Raw genomic sequence first — 24,459 nt, 5'->3', positions numbered from 1 at the left:
TACTTTTTTTAGAGTTCACAGTGTCGGCTGGGCTGAGAGCAACTGTCCCAATAAGAGCGCCTTTGCTTTATTTCCATCACTTTTTCTTGTCCAGCCTGCCTCTGTGTCTTTCCGGGCTGCTGAATAGCTGCCTACACCCTCTCTTTCATGGTGCCCTCTCTGTTGCTGGAACAGTGACGCCTAGGCAGGGCCTGGGTCTTAAATAAGGGCTTGAGGCCTGACACATGTGGCCTGTGAACTGACAGCAGCTTTGTGGCAGAGGCAAGCCGGGTGGGAGTTGGGGGCCAGGGGCCAGGGACACTCAGGGAGGAGAGACAAGCTGAAGGAGCCCCTTGAGAAACAGCCTGCCCAACAACCACAACAACACCTCAACAAGGGCTCCAGTCATCCAGTGGAGTCGAGCTGGAAAGGAAAGGAAGAAACGGTGCTACTGCTAGATGCCAACAGGAATCAAGAAACCCTACGTCAGAGGGAGAATTGGAACACTACAGGGCAGAGGAAAACCTAAAAGGGAAAGTGGATAGATGATGGACAGAGGGTTGGAGAAAGGAAGAAAGAAGGTGAGCGGAGACTGGAGGGAAAGCAGACACTCTTGGTGGGCTATTAGCCCCAAAGAAACCCCCTTTCTGTTTGTCACAGAAAGGAAGCTGGAATAAATTCTGAGGAAAACAACTTGGGTAAAGGCTGAGCAAAAGGGGATGTTGTGAAGAAATAAAAGCAGACAGGTGAGAGAGGAGAGGGGAGCAGCTTGAAAGTGTGTTGTGTGTCACAACATATTGCTGCGTATACCATGGTACCTGTGAAAAGGCCAGCAGGGAGATAAACAACTCCAGAAGACACGATAAAAAAGCAGCCAGAAATAGTTCAATGTGACAGCGGGGAGATAACGTAACAACAATGATAACAACGAATTAAAGTGAAAATGCATGCGAGAGTTAGTTTTTTTGGAATTAGATAGGGATCGGCAAAACGTCTCAGCATCAAAAAAGCATTTAAGATTGGTATTATTGGTTATCAACTATAGGATTTAGGCAAAGGCTCTACAAAGCTGAAAGAACTTCAATGGGAGGGAAAAAGAAAGGGCGAGGAGGAGGAGTGGGTGGTTTTCCAGGACAGCAGACAAAGAGAAAGACAATTACAGAGGCTCTAAAAATCTATTCAGTGCGTTTTGCTGGGAACTGTTCCTCCTCCATCTTTCTCTCTCTCCATCTCCCTGAGTCACTGTGCACTCCTCTGACCCAATCCCAGCCTAATCCTCCACTTTACCTCCATCTCAGATGATTTCACAGTTGTCAGTGAACACTGAATTTCCTCTTTCTTCCCACAAATGTTAACCGGGGGACATGCCAAGATGGCGCCGAGATAGTAAACTGGCTGGAGGGGTGGGGGTGTGGGGTGGGGGGATGTGTCTCTCAAACTGGCAAATGTTTCCCCTCACGGTTGTTAGCATTCTCCACAACACCGAGTTAAAACACTTGGCTAACAGTGTCATTTAGCAAGTGAAAACATCCAGACTGGAGTTGCAGTCCTTTAAAGAGCCACAGCAGTGGTCACACCAGCTAATGTCTTTCATTTAACATTAGAACCATCCACATTTCACGAATGAGACAAGAGACCCTCTGTGAGGCCAGAGATCCAAGTCAGAGGGCTCACACACTCGCAGGGGCAACATAAGCACACTGAAGGTCATGATGACATCCCCACCTGTCCCAAAACGATCAACTAATGTCCGCACATTGTAATGGTAGTCGTCTGTGGCTGCTCTTGAAGGGGCTGAGGAAGGAGCAGGCTCTCTGTCTAATTACAGTTAGAGAGGTCACTGTCCTTCCTGCAGCTAATGTGGATTTACTGACACTAAATCCTGCCTTAACAAGCCACGGAATCTATCTGACTCAAAGGGGAAAAAAAGAAAAAAAAAAAAAGAAAAACATACAGCTGCGCAACACAGACAGTTTGGATAACAAGACAAGAGACGGTAGCTAATGGTTTAAAATGCCGCTGAACATTAAATCCCCTCTGTCATGTCCACAATTGTGCCCATTGATTCCCTCCTACAGCTGCAACACTGTTTTGTTTTCTACACTTCGCATCTCTTGAGCCGTATGCCATGAAGCTATGCCACTGGTATGTGACTACTCCTGGGGCGGTGGAGTGAATTAGGTTTGAAAAAGGGGTCAGGATAACTACGCCGGGGTAATGTTCTTGGCATAGAGAGCGCCATGTGTTACCCGGCTGGTTACCACTATACACAGAGGAGTGAGGTGTGATAACAGTAAACAGCCCAGACACAGGAATGCACGGGGCAGTAAAATGCTATACAGCGCCATTCATCACAGCATCCGCAGCTCAGCGGGGGGGGGGGGGGGGCAAATATCACCCTCCCCCACCCCCCTCCACACGCCCTGATTTCAGCATACTTTTAGTCTCCCACTGTCTATAATTCTCCCCCATGTGCTCTGCTGTCCATAACGGACTGTCCGGCATTCTTGCTGTCCGTCACTGATATGTTAGTCAGTGAGGTTTTTTATTAATAGCTCTGTGAGTAAACCATTTGAGGTTTAGCATAATGCCACATAGGCCATGTTGGTGGATGCCATAAGGGTCACCTCCAGGACAGAACCTCAGAAAATGGCTCCTGAGCAGAGGGCTACAGCAGCTGAGGATTGAGAGCCTAATACACAAGGTTGGATGACAGAAATGTTTTCAGGAAGGGCTAGAGGATGAGAGATGTCATTCTGAATGACACTGCAGCAAATTGTACGGCGTTGATAGGCAATGATGATAATATATGAGTCAACATTTGTATGGAGTAACCTGGTGGATTCAATAAAAGGCAAGTGGCTGTGACCAGTGAGAGGGGGTGCGGCCCACATACAACGCTATGGATCATTTAGTCTACTGTCAACAGAATAGGGCAGCAGAAGTGAAAGTGTGTGTGACATTTAGGAGTTGGAGGTGTCCGTGTGTTTGAGTGTGTTACAAAAGAAAAAAAGAATGTACCAGTCCCCTCCAAAGCCTTTGGCGATAAATCCAAACATTTCTGGCCACCTTAACACAACGTAAATCTGCCCTCGGAGTCGGTCAGCAACAAACAGCCTCAGGGACAGATGTGTAAAGAAAAAAAGAGTGACAACCGGCAATCTATTCTCTGCTCAGTGTGTCCTTCCCTCATGGCGAACACAATCACTGTTTATCTCACTAAAGCTTTTAAACTAGTCCTCACCTTCTCTGGTTTCCTGTATGTCACAGTACGGCAAGGAAATCTAGCAAGATCCAGACGCTCAGAATTTGTAGCCACATGTATCAGGCTCCCTCTATTCTTTCAGAGATTCCCAGGGATATTAGGTAGGCAAATGATTTAACAAAGAGCTGGGATTAGAACAGTGTGGAACAAGGTGCTTGAAGCAAAAAACAAAAAAAGAAAACAATGAGCGATAAGGAAGACTGCGCAGGGAAGATAATTAATGAATAGCGGCGTCAAATAATACAAGCTGTAACAGTGGGACCTCATGTCCTACTTCTGCTGTGCATTACACACACACGCACACACACAAAATAAGGGGGAGGAGGAGGAATAAAGAAGTGGTTCCAAAAGGAATTTAATAGTGATTTACCAACAGACTTTCCCATAAAAATGTCTTAAGGAAATAAAATATGAAACAGCACGGGTCATTGGAAAACACAAGGAAAACAGAGAGGAGCTGGCAGACAGGGACATTCTTACTATAATGACGGTGAAGCCACACTACATTTGAAAAAAACATTGGTCAAATAGTGGTAAAACTCAAAACTTGAGGTGATGTGAAGGTCAGGGGGGTTCAGGGATTTCATCCTGCAGAGGGGGTTTTGGAGTTCACTTTTCTTTGTTAGGCTGTGTCAGCTCAGTCAGGGCCACTGGGGAAACCGACATGCCCCAAAAAACACTGGACAGAGCCAAATGGTCCGAGAGCTATTTTATATGGAAATCCTGAAAACAGGTTTGCATTAAATATGCAACTCAGACCAGAAAAAAAAAAACATCCACTGGGCAGATAATGAAATCAGTTTCCAGAGGTACGTATTTACTATATGCTGTGAGTTGTAAATTAATATTCAAATATATTCAGTTCATGGGTCCTGCCTTGAATTATGTGAGGTAATTTTTCCAGTGTCGAGAAACTGCCTTATTTCTGTGGCAGGTAATTGAGAGCAGTGGTGTGAATAGAGTGTCGGATATGGTGAAGGCCTGACTCTCCCCTCAGCGTCAATGTCTCTCTGAGGCCCAGGAAAGAACCATTGTTCCATCAAGGGACACAAAAAAGGGATTAATTTGAATTTGGTTTACAATGCCATGCCTTTCAAGTTAATCCATCTGGCCTGTGCCCCGGAGTTGCCAGCTACTCCCTCCATTCCCCATTCATTCTGCCAGCGCTCTTTGTCTACAGGAGGGGTAAATGTCAACTCTACCACTGCTTGGACAGACAGAGTCCTGAGAGATACTGAGACAGAAAGAGAAAAAATGAAGACAGACAGAAAGTAGCTTACATTTGGAAAAAAATAATGTTGTTTTCTAATCCTCAAAGTTGATTCTATTTACTCTGACATCAGTCTCACTTCCATTTTGTACTGCATTTTTATGATCCATACACAGTCAGATGTATCTGATGATAATATATACAAAGTGAATGCAGAGGAATTATGCACAGCACTGCTGCAATTTAACTTTAACAGATGGAGATCTGGCACTCAGATTTCACTAATAACAGGCTGTGTGAAAAACAAAATAGTCATGTCCTTCCTTCCTGTGAAGTTACTAAATGGCCCGCATTATCTGGCACCCCTGCTGAGAGTGTTAAGATGAGTCTCACCATACATCCATCATGTCCGTTTCCTTCCCTTCCCCCAGAAATCCAGATTCTGTCAAATTACTATAATGGGTGGCTGAGGGACCATTTGGTTGCTGTTTGTTTCTTTACTTCAGTTATTTTTAAAAAATGGATTTTCTGTCATTTAAACTCTTTCGAATATTTCACATTTTCCAGATGCAGTGGCATTAAAAATTAAAAACAAAGATGTGGTAAATTGGGCCTCTAGAAAGAAGATAAAAAGAAAAAGAAACAGAGCTGGAATGCTTCATGCTGTCATTTCTAAACTTACTGCTCACACATTGTGGTGGTTTCAAGAGAAGTATCCAGTATTTACATTTATATTTATATCACTGGTATACAGTATTCAGGGCAGCTGCAAGGACCCAAAATCATAAAATCTAAACTTACCGCAGAGTGGTTTGGAGAAGAGAATGAGAGGGTGACTGAGAGGCTGCAACGAGAGAAGCATCTAAAGGGAAAACTTATTTGCTACCATCACTGGCCAAGGTACAAGTACAGCCTCTCCTTCACTCTTTCCCTTATCCTGTGGGTGCTGCCAGAGGGACGGTGAGACCACTGACCTGCGTTTTTGCTGCACAACTCCCAATACGGCACCTGAAGGACATACACCTCGGCAGATCTACAGAGGACAGATACTTAGCAGTTGCAGCAGACATCTGCATGGCGAATGTAATGTGGTGAAAAAAAAATGAGGTATACAGATGGGGTTTTTGAAGTCTCTTGGCTGTTACCTAGTTAACAAGCCTTTCAATTAGCGAGCACGGCAATCTTCAGCAACAAATATCACCAAACATGGAAAAATGGTTCATTTGGAGCTGAACTTAATTAATGCAATTTATCTACCTCCCGAGAGAGCTAAGTAAAATAAAGATAATATATACAAAGAACAATGGAGAGGAAACACAGATTTTAATTAGAGATGTTTTATCAAACGACTCTACCGTCTCAGCTGATGTTCTCCTGGCGCCACTTAAATACTCCTCTGCAGTAATCAGGCAGCTCACAGTGGAGTAGATTATGCATGGAGGGTGTCAGTATAACTCTCCACAGATTCTAAAACATGGAAAAGGTTCTCCACTTTTTTGTCATTTAACTTTGGTTCCAATAACAGTGGCTCTGACTTTATCCTTATTACGGTGAAGAGATTTCAAAAAAGTAGCAGAGCAGGCAGGCCAACCTGATTCAAAATAAAGATTAACAAAGTCAGTTTTGATATTTTATTTATACACGCAGTAGTTAAGTGTTGTGCACAGAGCTTTTCATGGGCTAGGATCCCTGCATAATTTTCAGACTCAATTTTCAGATTCATCCAACTTCGAAGGTATTGTGAAATTGCTGTATGGTTCTTCTCAGAGCAAGACTTCAGATGATACAGCAAAAATATGGAAGAAAAAGTTTGATGATCTAATTAAATTAAGATAAAAACAATAGTAGAAGGCCAACTGTGTATACCTAAGGGGGGTACTGTACTCCAATTACAGATTTGGGTTTTTTAGGTCAAATCGCAGTAGTATGATGAGGATTTAACTAATATTCAATTACACAGTGGCTTAGTTCTAATGTAAGCCAGCAGATTTAGCTGTCACTCAGTGTTTGACAGCATGCAGCATGTAAAACTGGAATAAATGGACATAGTGTTGTTGCCATGTCAAATGTGTTTAACCTACAAAGATCCTGCATCCTGCTTTGCACTTCCTGGTACACAAGCATGCTGTCAGCTTTGTTTACCAGAGGTCTTTTTCACAGGCCTAAAAATGTCAGTTTTCTGGCCAGTGTCAAAAGTCAGATTCAGGTTGCACGCTGCGTAAACTGCGCTGGATCCTCAATGCTGCCATTCTTCAGAACTAAATTTGAAACTTTATACTTTAGCCAGAAGTACAAAACATTGTGAGACAGAGAATTGGAGAAATGCAGAGTGCACAGCCCCGCACACAGTAAAGAGGTGCAATGAGGTAGACAACTCACACCACCCCCCCTCTCATACACCATTAGTCCAGGCTGTGTGTTGCACATTCCAGCCCCCCCTGAGTGTGTCAGGGAAGTGAGGCCCCTCCAGTGTAGATCCATCTATGGAGTGCTAATCCACCGCTGGGCCATGCAAAACAGGGGACGACCAAACATAAATAAATAAGAATGAGTTGAATCCCTGTCTACTTTTCCCATTTCAATCAAGTGCCGGGATGGAAACCAGACGGCACGGTCACACTCAGGGGTCAGTCCAAGCTCAATTAGAAAGGCCCTCTCTGAAAACAGTGTGTGATTATTTTTAAGCCCTTAAAGTGTCTCTCCCTGCTGGCTGAGAAGTGGGGCTCAGGAAGATAAAAAAAAAAGGGGGGAAAAATGCCTTTGCCCCCCCAAACCCGCCTTTCTCCCTGCACCGGCTGTCAAAATGTATAAAGTTTATAAACAGAGACAGAGGGGATTAAAGGTGCAAGGAGGGAGGTCAAAGAGAAGGGAAAGGGAGATTGAGGACCCCTAACTCTCTTGCTGACAGATACCAGTCGCTGGCAAGCGCCAAGCTGAGGCTGATCACCAGGACCACACTGCTGTGGAAAAAAAATACTGAAGACTGCAGGATCACTAATGTCTGGAGACCAAAAAAAAGCACTGTATTTATTCTTATCACTCATTTAGCATTCAGTTCTGGGCCAGTATAGCATAATGACCGGCACCACACTGAGGAAAAAAGAGTGGAAAAAGTGGAATACATGGCAGTGTTACTGGTTTATATACCCAGAGAGCATTATCATGTAAATGCTAGTTACTGTACAGTAAAAACCCCACTTTTACAAATGATAGCAGCTGAGCCTCAGAGAGGGAGGGATGTATCCTGAACATAAGTGCTCTTCAGGGACACTATCCCTGCTTTTTGTCTACTACATCAAAGAGATGCAGCTGAAGAGCTTCCATTTCCATTGCTGAACACTATGTACTTTGGCTATGAAACTTCCATATCGCTTTCTCCCTGACAGTATCCATGTGTATGCACAGGGTTGTGAAAATCAATGATCCTGTACCTGGCTGTGTCACATTGCCTATTATTTCAGACACTAAGTCCTCCTCGACATACATTTGGCTTCCATAAATAACCAAAGAGTCTCGTAAAGCAGTGCTCTATTTGTGAACCGGGGGATCGCATGGAGTATTTCATTAAAACTCTGCTTGATAGTGCAGTTCATTTGATTACCTTGATGACATCCAGCTAGTTTTATGTTCTACAGCTGAACACTATTAGCGCGCTGCCTCGATCACCTTTCACTCATCACCCATAATGTAATTCAACCTTGAGCATTACGCATAGCGCAACTAAATTTCATTACCTCAATGCCAATCCCTGTAATTTTTGCAAATATGGTGATGACAACCCTTTGGATCGGGAACAAAGGAATAATATTGGTAAGGAAACGACAGCTGGGGGCAGTAGTTGTAGTTCAGCAAAGCAACGTGCACGAAGGGCAAATGAAGTCCAAGATATTTATGCTTCTAAGCTAACCACTGCTTACTGTCTATGTTAGGGACGCTGTGTTCCTGACCCATGGGTCATACTGTGGCATTGCCTATGCCAGCCTGAGTGCCTCCTCTACTGGTCTAGAGATGTTTAACTCTGTTAGCCAATTACAGGCCAGTGCTGTCAGCAGGACAGAGTGATGTTGAAGCTCCCTGATGAATACAGGCATGTTGAGGATATGAATCGGTTTCATCTGGGGTCTGGCCATACATCCAAAGTGCACATACAAGTACGCACATGATCACACTTCCACACCCACACACATCCCCGCTGAAAGATTTTCCCATGGGTCTCATCTGTCTCACTTTGTTTCACAAACTCACTTGTGATCCTTTGCAGAAAAAACCTTAGTGAACATCTGTTTAACTTAGTTCTACAGGAGTACAGCCCAACAGTCTTTTAACTTGACATCAAAGCAGAGTGGTGAATATAGTCCCAAAAGTACTTAGCAACTATGAAAACTCGCTACAGAACAAGTGGAGATTCGTGACTAAGATGAACTATGGTTACTGCGTTTTATTATGTCTTGTAGTGGTTGCACCTCAGAATAGTTCTAAAGGTCTAAACACTCTCATTCTGCTAAATGAGGGCTTGCTGATGAGAAAATCAGCTGCATCCTATGTGAAAATGTTGGGAAGATATTCTAATATATTCAGTTAAAACTACCCATTTGAAAAACAACTTGATAATCATGGACTTGCCTGAGAAATTCATCAATTCCCTTGACATTTCCTGTCTCATCTGAGATATTCCCAAAATCCTAAGACAAATGGGAAACCTGTTACGATAAAACAGTTTTCTACTACTTCAGTGAATTTCTTCTGAAAAGACGGATAGTTAAGGTAATACAGGTATGTATTTAATGTCCAGTCTTCCTTCCAGCAAATCTTTTGTCTGCAAGCTGGATAGATGGTCATTCTCCATCCGCGGCTGAGAGGATTAACAGACGGGCTAAGGGAGGGTCTTATCTCACCTTGCAGAGATAAATCAGACAGGGACACACAGCGCTGCTCACACACTGCTCTGTGGAGCAGCAGAGAGCGAGACAGAGGCATTTGAACAGAGAAGCCACACACAGTCTCCTCACCAGACTGTTTGTTTAAAACCTGCTTTAAGAGTTTATGCTCTGCTCCGCCTGCCCTTCAGGAATGAGCGGCCGATGGCTACGGGCTGCGAGGTTGTTTGGAATGGGCAGGATGGTCACCTTGATCTCTTCTCCTGTGACAGTTTCCAGACAACTTGAGACAAAAAAGCTGTCTGCCGAGAACTTGGCCTAGTTTTTCTTTAACTCTGACCAACCTCTGAGTTTTCACCTCTCTTGGGAATATCCTGACACCTACTCACATACACTTCTTTTGTGGTATAAACAAAAGTCCTGCTGGAAAACAACAATCTGATCTGTAAAACTAAGAAATCATATTCACACATAAAACATCAGAAACACTGGATTTGCAGAGGTTAGAGTGATATGTGGCATGCAACCAGAATTTCAACAAAACTATGGCACTGCCATATAACTGACACCCACTCACCATTCTACTACGTGTATGCACAGACTTACAAATGTACAGCCCCGCATCACAAGAAAGTAGTTGCTGACATTTCTCTTCTCCTACATGCCAATGTGAATGTTATACAACTACTTACAACTTTATGGTCAAGATGAATAACAGTTGATGTTCAAAATGAATATATTTATAGTCATATGAGGACAGCTATAATAACATCTGTGTGTCTGGAGGACAAAGCTGGCTTTATGTGGCTTTGCCTCAGGGGAAATAGTTTGAATGTCGTGCGGGATGAAAGGAAACCATATTTTCTGATACAGTTCAGGCTTGAAAGCACCACAGCAGAAATTTTTTTGTGCCAAAGCGAATCTGAAAAAAATGACCTCGCCTGTCCAGGCAGTGTGTGATCCAGTCATTGCTGTGGATTTGTTCTTGTAGCGCTGATTTTCCACAGTCATTGCTGAGACTTATCATTGCTGCTATTTTTCGAAAAATAACTTTGCAACTCTTTGGAAGGACAGTTGTTAAACAAATGCCTCAAGCACATTTAAAAGTTAATTTGTGTGAAAAATTAAACAACTCAAGCCAAACTGTTATTTTGTTACAGAAAAAAAAAAAATCTGTTTTATGCACAATTTCCATTAAGAGGTGGAGGTGTGTGTAAAACACCCCAAGCAATTAGAAATTACTGATCTGAGGAATTGTCCCAACAATTGTTAATTACAAAGAGCTTCAGTCTAAATGATTACCTGATGAGATGCACATTTCAGAGAGAATAAGCTAATAGGAATCGTGATAGAGTCAATGAGCATAAATGATGAAATATGTGTGCCCAATGGACTGAAGGTAAGTGTAATTATGGTCTTGAAGGGATATTCAATGTCATTATGGGACTACTTTACCAGCTGATTACATCAGGAATACACTCCCATCACTGTAAGTCATATGTGGTGGAGGCCTATAGCATATAATCAAGACAGATAGGGAATAATATATTTAGTGAAAGGTGGAGAGTAGATACAGATGGTGCCGGTGAACAAAGTGCTTTCATCTTAAAACACTGTCATTAATTTTTGCATATGAAAAAGTTCCCCCGCCACAAAGAGGGTACTCTAGTCAAGGTGACCTCTGGGGCGTGAAACATCAATGGATCAGGTGCAGACCAACTGTTCTATTGTAGGTGGGAAGCTGAAAGGAATCATAGCAACTTCAAAGAAACCATTGGCAAAACACATAGAAAAGAGAGACCACTTACAACAGTTGACATCAATCAATAACGGTCCAGGAAATAGATTCTCATTCTGTTGACCAAAAGCAGTGCTGGAGGGGAATCTTTATTCTAAGCCTCGCAGCGCAGCGGCCATGAAACCCGTGAATTACATTTAAGAGAGCAACTTGCATTCTGAACAAACTCTGCAGCGCCAAGGGATGAAAGCCAGCTGTCAGGCCACAGTGGTAACTGAGTGCCTCAACCACTGAGGACAGTGTCTGTTTGCCAACAGCAAATAACCGCCTCTGGCCCATTTAGTACCATCTCTTTTTCTTTTCTGCAAACAAAAGCAGTCTGCCACTGAGATGACACGGGCTCTTCTCAGTGGCTACCACTACACCGCCCGATCAAACACAAGAGCTGGATATGGAGCGAGCCCAAAGCCAACACAGTAAAGAACTCTGAACTAACCAGAGTACATGAACACTACATACTGCCAGGCCAACACAGAAGAATTTTAAGTCCCTTCTGTTTTGGCTCATTTGTTATACCAGCATCTACTTTGCATGGGAAAGAGTTCACTGGTCATGAAATCAAGTTTATGAGAGGCAGCCTTAACACAAATGAATAGCTAGATTTTTTTTTCCTAGAGTTTTATTTTTCAGTTTCAAGGCGATACCATTCTTGACATAATTTATTAGACCTGCAATCATGACAGAAATATTAATATTAGTCTTTAACAGTACAACGGAGGGAAAGACCAAAGTCCAAAAAGACAGGAAGTGGCAACAGAAAATAAACATCAGACTCAGTAACAAAAGACCACTCCTTAAGTTTGAAGTGGATCAGAACAGGAATCAACCTGCTCAGCTTTTAAACGGTATTGCTACACAGTGAAGCCCTAACACAGGGGAAGGAAAATGTTATAGAGGAACAGACTGGTATAAAGTGGCTCAGTGCCATGTGTCTGCCAGTGAGTAGGAAAAGCACAAGGAAACTGTTAAAAAAAGCTCTATGTATAAGGGGAGACTGACTTTAGGGAGATATCTCAGTTGGCAAGTGCTCAAACAACCACCAAATGCAGGCACATGTACCTATAAACACACACGCACTCACAAACAAATGTCACACAGACACGCGTGCGCACACTCTCTGGGACACGCACACATACATTCTATGTCAGCGTGGTTATAGCAAGAGAGTTGCCAGCTGTCGGGAGATCTTTGAGAGAACAGAACACCACCTGTCCCCTTATCTTCCCCTCACGAGCCAAGAGAGCCTCTCCGTCCAACTGGAGCCATCTCCCTCCTCTCTCTCATCCCATGCTTAATGGCAAGCTTGTCCGCTATTTTCTCTTCGACAATTTATCCTTGTCTTTTATGTTCCTTCCCATCTCTCCTTCTGTGCTTTTGATCTCAAAAGCAACCAGATTCCATGTAATTATTTTAAATCACATCAAGGCTCATTTTCTGACGAGAGAGTAATCTAAATGTTGTACCTGTGGTCCTGGTAGTCATGAGACCTGATGAGGTTTGGGTGAAGGTGGACAGTTTTGCCAGATGTTCCTCCTGTTGTTCCCAGATAGGAATTTGGCCATTGGGTCAGTGACAGTGTGTGTGTGTGTGTGTGTGTGTGTGTGTGTGTGTGTGTGTGTGTGTGTGTGTGTGTGTGTGTGTGTGCGCGCGTGTGCGTGATAGGGTGCAAGGTCAACATTTCTCTGTCTCTGTGTTTACATTATTTCACCCTTTCACCTCTCTCCTCACCGTACCATTGTTTTGCTTTTGGTTAGCGAAGTATTTAGGTGCAGACAGGTTGATAGAAGCCAGGCTCGAGCATGGGCAAAGTCCTACCACAGCTAAACCTGGGTTTGCTGCTTTCTGTGTAAACACAAGCTAATGTGATGCACTCACAGACCTTTGAGAGGAGGCATGGCGGGCAGTGGATTTTGGTCCTAAATGATAGCAGAATCAGTCCTGGCTGGCTACTCTGTGGTTTAAACAGAGTTACTCAGCTCTGCTATAGTCCGTGTGCTGATGTAGTGTTAATGCACAGTGTTAATGCCAGCTGTGCTTGAAACTGTTAATATAGAGGAGCATTCTCTCTGTGCTGGCAGCTAAAGGGTCATTAGTGAAATAACAGCAACATGTGCAGTTTCCAGGTAACCAGCCAAGTGAGAGTATGTATATGATGGTAGCGCTAATGGGCCAGAGTTCCTCTGAGTAACACACACACAGAGGCACACCGACACACAGACCTTCCTGTTCATACTGTACGCACATGTACACACTGCACAGGAGCTCTTTAGCCTGGGAAAGACTAGTGGAAGAAATGAGTGATGGCCCAAACAGCTGTCTGCAAGTTCTGGTCTGAATCGTGGAGGCCAGGCTAATGTTTTTTCAGACAACCTGAGCAGCACCATAGCAGATGGAGGTCACCACTGTGTAGCATAGCTAAAATTAACCCAACAGCTTAGCATGAATTAAGCTGGGCCCCTGGGCAGGGAGCCTGCATCCTACGGGACTGAGGCAGGATCTGGGCAGGGAGCACCAGGCCAGTAGGGACCAGACCGCAGCTGAGGAGAGGTCTCGTGAAATCAGCAGAGTCCCGTCGTTCTCCTCGTACTCCTCTGAGGTTGAAAGTGAATTTACATGGCAGTGGTGAACCTTGGGTAATGTGATTAAATTCTGGCAACACACTGAGCGATGATTAACTTATTCTCTTCCCTTTCTGTGCCCTTCCATGCTGCTTCTTGCATCTCTGTCAGGCAATCAATAAGCTATTATAGCTCCAAACAGTGGGGTAAATTAACTTACGGCTCCACCTGCAGAGTCGGCACTCTCCACTAATCCCATTGGCAAGGAAAAACGAGACTGGACGCAAAGGCCAGGCCTCGAGATCATCTGCTACCACACCACAATTATTGCCGTGATGCTTGCAGACAAAACAAAACTGGTTCTGAAGTCGAAACATGGCACTAATGGTTGCACTGTAAGGCTCCATGGAAGCAGGGGAGCTACAGTGCCTCTTATGAGTGAGTACCACTGCACTACAAGAATGGGAAACAGGCTAAATAAGTGTTGAAAACCAGCATTGGTGAGTGTCACATCTTAAGCTATCTTTAGGGAAGTGAGGAGCTCTGGGAAAAGGGCTAGTTGTATCCCGCCCGGTCACTGAAGGGCTCTCTATCCCATCCATCAGATTGGGGCCAATCGGCTAAATGGAGCTGAGGCACCACTGACAGATTAGAATCTGATACGAGTGCAAGGCGGAGAAAGAGAGAGAGGTCTGGAAGGGAGAATAGAAATGTCACCCCCGAGCCTAACAGCAGCACTATGGTCATACAATACCGGGCCTCACTGAGTCAGATGTCAGCTATTTCAAACTTACCCTCAGCAACACTGACTACTGTTTGAATTTTGAATGGATCCTCTCTACTTTTCTCCTTTTACACATGACGTCCCCCTGTCTGTCTTTTATCCAGCTCTTTGCGGTATATGGTTACATGGAGATCCTTTTGTGTCCTTGCCACACCCTGTTTAGAAAGGTCAAGCAGGCACAAAGAAGAGGTGAGGGTGTATCAGTTCTGTTCACCACTCAGTCAAGCCGCCCCATCTCCTTATGGTCCTAATTAGACTATTGTATATGTTTACATACACTCCACTGAGGATAATTATACTCAGCACACTTGTAGTTAAGCCCGGGGTGCATAAACAACATTATCTAACTTAAATAAGATGAGGCAGATGTTTAAACAAGTCCCTCCAGATATGACCTGCATACTTTCAATAATGCCCAGTGTTAGTTTGTTGCTTTTCTTGTTCATCCACTTCTTTTTATGTCCTTTGTTATTAGCCAACATTATTGTGGTAATGAAGTCAAGGCATTCATTTGTAACATGAGACCTAGTATGTTGAATATCTGGGGCTTAGAAATGAACTGCTAGCATTACAGAAAGGTCAGGATAACAGAGAGCTTGCATAAGAACAACACCGTGATAATGAGTAACAACTCTCACTCATACCGGTCCTATTTTAGGACACACTCTTGTATCCGTGACACGACAGGGAGAAACTAATTTTCTCCCAATTGTTGCTTTAATGATCAGATTAGCTGCCACGGCAACCAAGGACAATTAGATGACAATTGAGTGTCATCACGTATCCCCCTGTTTGTGTTTGTTATTGACTGATGGCAGAGCTATGACTATCCACAGTCAGCAGCAAGTAGACTGCATTTCATTTGTAGTCAGATAGCACAAGGCAGATCATTATCAGTGTTTGGGTCTAATGCTTACCTCACCAGCTCTTCCTGCCTGTCACGCTCCAGGCTCGGCAACATGCTACAACTCTGATAAAATTTCAGACATCTTTCTTTTCTTTTTTTTCCCGTCCTATCTCCTTCACAGAGGTCTCGGAAATACACTCCTTCGCCTTCTCTCTTTCCTCAATCTTTCGCTCTCCCTCTATCAATTCACAGGAGACAGAGTGAGCAAAGCAACATGGTCAGGTGGGGGATAGAGAGGAGAGAAACAGAAGATAGCCCGTTGAAAGGGAAGATATATCAGATAAAGGCTGATATAGAACAAGTACGGCACAGAGACTGTTTCCTGTGTTATCAGTCCATTGAACTTGAACAGAAACAACCTGCCTGGCTATGGCTACTGTTGTTTAACTTCACTTCTCAACACGCCCACAAACCCTTCAAATCTACAAATTACAGATGACATACATATCAGGGATAAAACGACAATGTGTGCCACATACCTACATCAAAGATGCCACGGTTCACTGTCAACATCACTGAAATATGTGATTGTTACTGTGGAATCCAATGCAGATAAACTGTTTTGTTTTTTTTTACTTCAAAAATAGTACATTAACTTGTTTTATTTCATTTTGCAAAAGCAGAAACTGCTGAAACTCATCAGTATTTTTGCGGCAAGCTTGTCAAATATGTGCCTATATGTGACATTTCACTGCTCTTGTTTTGTACCCTCACTGCACTTCAACTAGGAGTTCACAGCTAGATGTCTGCACTCGGCTGAGAGTTAGAGGGTAGCTGAAAAACTGTCAATAGCTGGTGAATTGGTGGTCTGTCTCTTGGGAGTAAACAGTGAAAACAAGGAGAAAAAACTGTCAGGCCATCACAAGGTCTGTGCAGGCTCACCTTAAATTGACTGAGTGTGCCCCATGAGCACATTTTTCTAACTTTGCCAAAATGTTGGCTGAAAATCCCAGAAGTTCCAGTCTCCAAACCCCTTAATCCTCCCTAACTCCATCGTCTCGGATCGAGGAGCATGATAGAAGGTTTCAAGTGAGGGCTTAACCCAAGTTTAATAACCAGAGCATGTCCGCAGAGCAGAACGCCTCGTCATATGACCAGACACCAGAATGCAGGCACGTACGCACACACGAACCTCACAGACACATAAACGCAAGTACACACGGCCTCTCCAGCCACAGGAGAGGCTCAGACCAAGAGGAGATTACACCTCACAACAAGAGTAATTCCCAGGTCTCCGCAGAAGAAGCGGAGATTAGAGTTAGCGGCGTACATTCATCTGGTTCTCACAAGCACTGAGACAGGAGCTTACCACCAAGAGCATTTATCACATGTGGATCAGAGCCAAATATACACCTCAAACAAATATGGAAGCATGTTGATAAAGGATGTACAAAAAACAACACACTTACTGCACACTGAAACATGCACACACGCAAACAACATCGATGGCTTTTAAGAGGAGAGGAAGTGAAGGTATTCTGCTATCAGTGGTTCTCTAAAGTGGTGGTAGAGGACCACTGAACTCAAGAGCTCACATACTGTATCTTATCTGCTCTAGACTAGCACTTCATAATGTTAAATATCATACTTCACTATCCTGGGACCCAGCACCCATCCTACCCATGTGTTCTGTACTAGAGCCAGAGGCAAGGATTACACAGAGATGAATAAGCAGTCACTGTGGCAACCAAGAGAGAGAGAGAGAAAAAAAAAAAACAAGCTCTGACGCACAAGAGTTAAGGGGAAGCGTCCAGACACCCAGAAAGTAAGCTGTGCAGTAGCACTACCTTTTCAAAGACATCCAGAGATATCTGGAAAATGTCATCATGTGTAAATGGATGGACTGCCAAAAAAAAAACCTCCACAGAAACAGAGGAAAGTGCTTAAAGTGGATGCCATAAGTCAGCTTTCCCCTCCTTGTTAACATAGACAAGCCATTTCCTACATGAATGCACACACAGAGGAGATCTGAGAGGAAAAGAGGAGTCAGTGTGAAACAGCTGTGTTTATCACATCTAATGCATTTGATTATCTATTTTTATAGAGCAAGAGATAAAACAGGTAAATAACTATCACACTAAAGAGACTAACCTCAAGTTTTGTCTCAGTGAGAGGTATTTTAGCTCACTATTAAAAAGTACCCAATTCACCCAGGCTCCTTTTTTATTGTGTAATAGTGCAATTTCCTCCCTAACTGCACTGTGATAAAGTGATAATGCAGAAGATAAAGATGCAGAATGGAAATTGTGGGGAATCATAATTAAATCATTTTGCTCTCTTAATTGATTTCCTATATTAAAATCTCAAACAGTGCTTAACTTTTTCTTCACCATCCATTGTCTTCAGGAGGAAAAAAGATAGATGGAGGGATGAAGGGTGTTCTGGTGTACTTTTGGAGGGCATGTCTCTCCTGTCTTCCCTGGCCCAGTAGGCTGTCAGTGACGGGCGGAGCATGGAGTGATTGATTGGACTTTGGGCAGGATCCTTTACCCATGTCTGTACACCTGCCCCTTTAGCTCATGTACAGACTTCTTCACACAACCCTCTGCTAGACATTGTTCACTAGACCAGTGTACACACACTGACAGATTGATGGAATCAAACACATACACAGACACATGCTCCCCAAACACAGGAAGTGTTGCCTCACCCAATCTTGTTCTGTCGATGGCTTCATTCTTATATAAACCAACCCATTCATACTGCTTTCTCTCACTCCGCACTCTGTGTGATCTCTTAAGGCTTAGCGCCAGTGTTCGCTGTAAAACAACACAGAGCACCTAAAACTCTGTTAAAAAGCTGCTGTGTTTCTCTGCCCTGGCTCTTATCCACTGCTACACAGTTCCTTCCCTTTGTGAGCAATTTCAGTGCTTGGCCTCGCATCCAGCCAGCAGTATTAGTTTTGGTGGGGGAGGGTTATGTGTGGGCGAGGTTACGCTTGTGTGTTTGCGGAGACAGTGCTCTAAAAATCCCCAAATCAGTGTGACATTTGACAGGTTTTTACATGACTGAAAGAGACAGGAGCATCTTCTTTCCCCTCACTCCAGGCTGCTGTCAATGCAGGGACTGACAACTGCATTTTGGGTCAGCCAATATCTGCCAGGATCCGTCTTCTGTCTTAAGCATATTTAGTCAATATGGTCAAAGTCTGAAGGTATGTATCCAGGCTACTAACAAGCACCGTGTGCTATCAGAAGCACCACACATTTCTGCAGTGCCGGTCTTGCTCTGTATCACAGAAATCCTGTATTCAGTATTAAGTATTGATCAAAAACAGCAAATAGATACTCTGGGTTTAATTACATGGATTGGATTGATTTATGCAAACACACTGAAGTGCTAAATATGCTAAGTTAAACAGACCAAATGCAACATGCATGATAAAAATCATTCTCTGCATATATAAATAAGTAGAAAACTACTACTTGAAATGCATGTGTCGAACATATCTTCCCAGCAGAGGTTTCATAGAGGCTGAACTGACAGTTATGTGCTAAGGGGAGGGTAATTAGACAGTAGCCAGTTGTTTCCCATGTACTGTAATTTCAAGATTAACAGCACTGGACTAAAATAGCCTTGAGCAGCGGCACACACCCAGCAACTATTCAGGACAAGATAAAACTAAAAACATAACATAATTTATTAAATTAATATACAAGGATTTGTTTCAGAGCCAACAGCATGCATGGAAAACTTTTTTATTCTTGTATAAAACAGAGTTTCTTAGCAGACAGAGTTCAGCTTTGACAGCCGCACACACCACTGGGTTTTAAGATTGTGGAAGGGGTCTGCATTCCAACATAAAACAGATTGGAGTGGAGGCCAGGCCAGAGAGTCTGTGGTGTGGAGCCCACGCCTCAGCTGCATGTTGACTCATGAAGCAGACCCTGGCTGTGCCGTTTGCACCAATTTGCTCTGAACCTCCCTGAGACAAATAACTGCCACAGAGCAGTAACACACTCTGCCTCCAGTCCCCTGGCAGCTTGCCAGCACACTCACTGCTGATTCTGCTGGGTTTTTTAGCTGTCCTGATTTTTTTTTTTTTTTTTTTATCAGTCTGGCTCTTTTATTCTCTGATGTTTCCTTTTCTCTACCTCACTCACTCTTTCTTTCTCTTCACCTCGTAGTCCCATTTTATGTGTGGAACTTCTTAATATTTGCAGAGCTGAAAAAGGAGGTTGAAAAGTCTTCGTGGCACCCAAAAAATAACAAAAACAGAGAGGCAGATGTGAGCTAAAAGTCAATGAAATTCATAAACAGAGAGCTGCTGCACTATATTTCCACTCTTGTAATACATTAATGAAAGGCAAACACCGTGACAAATAATTACTCTGCCACTAGGTAGTGGAAGAAGCTGTTTCAGTCACATGGCTTGTTCTGTTTTAGTGGAGAAATAATGAAGAGGAGAGGAGATGAAGGTCAGTGAAGAAAGAAACGCAAGATAGAGTAAACTCAGATGTTATGTGTCAAGAACATGGGTTTAGTTTGGGAGGGGTTGAGCTGAAGAGGACAACATAAAGACCCCGAGTCTTTAAGGGCCAACAGATGTAGTACAAGGGATTTCCTGCGAGAGAGACAGGCGAATCCTCAGATCAGTGGGAGGTGGACATGCTGCCTTTAAACTGGCGCATGCTAGCCAACTGTCCTCCGCTCTGCAGATGACCCCTAGGCATGGCCCCGAATCTGTCAGGGTGAACCCTGCCTCCTTCAACACGTCCGACACACTGACCTTCCCCCACTAATCAGAGAGTCAGCAAGGCCAGCTGGCTGCACATGGCGACAGAGATTTCACAGAAGCATCGAGATCAATGACAGTCTGAGATAAACTTGGCTGAATAGAGTTATACGCAGTGGACAAAATTCAAGTCAACATCCCTTTGCTTCTGTTGTTAGTGGCTGTAAAAAGTAAACCCTGCCTCTGGAGAGAGGAGTCTGTGTGTGTATATAAGGCCCGCAGCCAACCCTGTGCGGTCAGCACTGTGCAGTCAGCCAGGCCACTAGACAGCAGGCCCTGAGGTTATCGCCTGCTCAAGTGGAGCAGTGTGTCGTCCATTACCTCACTTTACTATCTCTGCATCCAGGCAAAGGGAAACAAGCTATTCATAGGGCCTCTCAGGGCCTCATGCAGAGCACCGTGTAAAGGAAACCACTGTGACATATCACAAAGCATACAGTATACCACACACATACTGTAGTGTGCATATGTATTCATCAGTAAATTACTAAATGAGAGTGGGTGCATTTATTTCTTACTGATGACTATGATGTGTTTGTATACACAAATACATTTAGAACATGAACATAAATATAAATTAATGCATAATTTTATTTCTTCCCATCTTGTTTTCACAAGGACAGCATCCAAAAATTTTCAAGCAAAAACATATACTTAAAAATTCTGTGCTTGCTTTTAGGAAAGATCGACAGAGTCTGTGATTAAACCAGCATTAAACCATTTTCTGTTGCAAATAGATTCCTTTTTTTAATTTTGTTTTTTGGTTATTTTCTAATCTGTTCAGTGGAGGTCATGGAAACATAATTGTAATGCCTTCAAATACTTCTTAGGGTCAATATAGGACAATGTCACTGTGGCCTTACTCTTGGTCCTTTATCAACTGGCAGCCGTTGAGCACAAAGGAAGTTCATTATTTTAAGTTGACAACTCTAATACAAAGAAAACAATCACATAATGGGAAAAGAATCCTATTTAAGCTTATTTGAATACACAAGGCAAACAGGATTCATGGTAAATGCATTAGCCAAGCTTTGGGTTAAGAGGCCGAGATAGAGCGATTATGGGCTGTACTGTACATGTGGTTAATGATAAACTAAACAAACTGGGTTAGCTCCCCTAGCCTGGCAAAACAGGACTTGTTGAAACTTGGATTATGTTAACAATCGCTGGTGCGTAAGGGAAACTGTAAAAGCCAGGCTCTTAGAATAACATTTCCAAAAAGCTGTGTTTCTAGCTTTTAAAGTGAAAACGTTAGAGGGGGAGAGAACTAGGCAAAGTAAACACAATTAAAACCACGACTTCCTGCTTTGGAGTTTCATTGGAAATTAAAAGCTTGGTTGTGCCCTCAGCTCACTCTGAGTCTGAGTAACAGACCCCATCTACAATGCTCAGCTCATGACAGCAGCATCTTTAATGGCAATGGGGAATCCAAAATGCTTTAAAACTTTCTTATATACCCTCATGAGTCAAACTTTTGGGTTGTAGTTTCTCCACTCTGCCTTGTATAGAAATCTCTGTGTTTCTGTGCTTTTTTTTCTTTTTTCTTCGGCAGGGTTCCATCCTGGTTGCTCCGACAACATAATTATACATAGTTAAGCATGAGTTGCAGGGCAGGGAGTGAGAGACACCAGCTAAGCGAGAAGGAGAGAGAGGGCTGGAGCACAGTGGCTTGTCATTATGGGTCTGTTTGAACCTTATACAGAATAAGCAGCACAAACTTGAGACCTTGCCAATGGTGCTCTGTGCTCTGGTCCTCGTGAGTCCCGCCAAGTGTTTTTCTACTTGAAAAACCCACCTCTGAAATAAACACTGTATATCATCTGCTACTGGGAAAAAAACGTTGGTCATATCTTCAGGTCATAGAGCAAATGTTTTGCTCTATGACCTGTGGAAAATTGTAGTGCAAGTTTGACACTTGAGTTCTCTTGTATTTTTCTCATATCTCATATTTTCCATATAGTTAATTTACCTTCATAGCAGTTTGGATAATTAAATTTAAATTGTGCAAAAGCAAAGCTCATGGAGTGCACCATAAAATCCCAGGTTATGATCAGGAGGCCTCTAAAGGTCTCTGATCTGACAACTCTCACTTTACATTTCACTTAGCACTGAGGACAGATATTATCGAAAACAGCATTCCCAGCAGAGCAGTTTGGTCTCATCGGTACACTCCAGAGATCCCACTAATACATCTTAAATCCGCAAATACACAGCAGGCAGCCATCCTCTATCAGACCAAACCCTTCATACCCAAGACCATTACCCTCAAAAAGCCAGCAGCCTATGCCCAGCCCCACAACACCCAAACTCCACACTCACTCACACACATACGCATTCAAACGCACACGTGCACACGCACACACACGCACCATTCTTTCTTTCCCCATCTTGATTAGATTACAGTGAGCGGGGTTGGTGACAGCCTCTGGGCATGCTAGAGGAGCGGTTGATATCGGAGCTTTCCTCCTCAGCCTTCACTCTCAGCAAGTCAAGAGAGCAAAGAGATAATATATCTGAAGAGCTGACCTCACCAAAGCAGCCTTTAAAGAATCATGGGAACAAATTTGTCAACACAGGTCACCACTCACAAAAAGACTAAATGGTTTAGAAAGATTATTTACTCTCCCTACATTGCAAACCCCCTGACTGCCAAATATTCTTCTTGCTAATATGTCTCCAAACCTGCTTGTTGACCCTAGAGATGTTTAAATCCACTTTACATCAAAGCTAGCTGTTGAAAGTGTAGCAGACAATAAAATGAATCTCTGATACTTCAGTGAAATGAGTGAGAAAGCTCTTCATTCAATCATCATCAAAGATGACTAAACACAGATGCAATGACTGCATTCCTTTCGATATAAAACCTTTTATTTATATCTATCTCTCTGACAAAAAGCAGAGGCAGAGCCAAAACAGAAAGGGCTTTGTTCTCATTGTAGGTCCTGACCACCTACCAAGGGCCCTTTAGAGGAGCACTCACCCTGGAATGATCAGGCCACTTCTCCCCCAAGGCTCTGCAGGCCTGTGGAGACCGCTGGGCCAAACACATCCTGCCCATCTCCTGAGAGATTATCCAACTCAATGAACACATTGAGTACAGAAACACTGGAAGAAACTGGAGCCTGCTATTCAGCTGCATCTAAACCCAAACTCCTCCATTCACACCCACACTAGAGGCCAAGCGAGAAATAGGGAGACATGCTGCACTTACTGGCTACTTCCAGTGACGCATTGTGGCTCACTGCCTCTCCTAGGTAGTTGCGGGCAACGCAGACGTAGGAACCTTCATCCGGTTTGCTCCGTCGTCCATGGACGATGCGTAAGAAGAAGAGGGAGCCACTGGGCAGCAGCATGCGCTGAGAACGGGGATTGTCCCTGTCCGTTTCCACTCGTTCTCCATCCTTGTACCACTCCACTGTCGGGGTTGGCCGCCCCTCTGCCTTGCAGTTGAGAGTGGCAGGCTCCCCTTTGGAGACAATCAGGTCAGAGGGGTGCTCCACAATCCGGGGTGGGGTGTCCTCTTGGCGCAGACGGGATCCTGAGAAGAAAAAGATGAACGTTGACGTCTGGAAGGATTTATACTATTTGAATGGAGTCCTTATTTAACTCTGTTTTAATAAAGTACAGGACACAAGGTCCCTGCTGTCTTATTCAACAGAACACTTTTAAAGGCAATTCTTACAACTATTAGCCACTGATGGTGGTTATTGATGCTTGTGTAATGCAATACAATGGTGCCTTTTTTTGCTTATTGGAGGGACACAGTATTCAACATGTCAGGATGAGTAATGCACTCTGTAGACTGTATGATATTGATGCCACATTTACATACAGAAAATATAATTTGAAAGTAGTGAAACATATTCTTCATGGTACAATAACAGGTAATGCTGATAAGTAGTAAAGTAGTAGTAAAGCCAAAGAAACTACCAATCTGTGTGTGAAGTCACCCTTTAATTACAGTAATAGCTCCTTTAGTAAAGCTTAGCATTGCTCCAGCTATGTGACTCTGTCATTTTTCAGATCAAAGAGCAGAGAAGAAGGAAAAGAAGGCAACAGTAAACAAGAATATGACACACCTTAAAGGTAAGAGGAAATTAACAGATAGAAGATAAGATATTGATGCACTGCATAGCTTAGCAACAAAAAGGACGAAGGAGCAAGACTACACTATTGAAGGAGGACAGAGCAGCCAACAGCAGTGCCAAGGGGGTTAATACCCCAGAGCTATCTCAGGTCATTATTATTGCTCTGTGACTAGTCAGCTGTGGCTATCAAACCTGCTTTACATGCAAATTAGCTTCCTGTTGTTAATTCCTGAAGGGTGGGACTTGGTGGTTGTGATG

The 24,459-nt window shown here is 43.4% G+C and overlaps 1 protein-coding gene across 3 annotated transcripts in view; it reads right to left on the bottom strand.

Annotated features, from left to right (window-relative positions):
* robo1 (roundabout, axon guidance receptor, homolog 1 (Drosophila)) overlaps nucleotides 1–24,459 on the bottom strand; it is a 215,544-nt gene that overhangs the window by 85,317 nt on the left and 105,768 nt on the right. For all 3 annotated transcript variants that reach the window (XM_051065358.1, XM_018665365.2, XM_051065359.1), the window contains one exon: nucleotides 23,325–23,651. In XM_051065358.1, coding sequence (XP_050921315.1) covers nucleotides 23,325–23,651 — 327 coding nt within the window. The remainder of the gene's footprint in view (nucleotides 1–23,324; nucleotides 23,652–24,459) is intronic.

Source organism: Lates calcarifer, linkage group LG21 (genome assembly GCF_001640805.2).
Source record: "Lates calcarifer isolate ASB-BC8 linkage group LG21, TLL_Latcal_v3, whole genome shotgun sequence".
In the NCBI taxonomy this organism is placed as follows: domain Eukaryota; kingdom Metazoa; phylum Chordata; class Actinopteri; family Centropomidae; genus Lates; species Lates calcarifer.
Note: the sequence above shows the minus strand (reverse complement) of the source record. Positions and strands in the feature narration are given on the sequence as shown.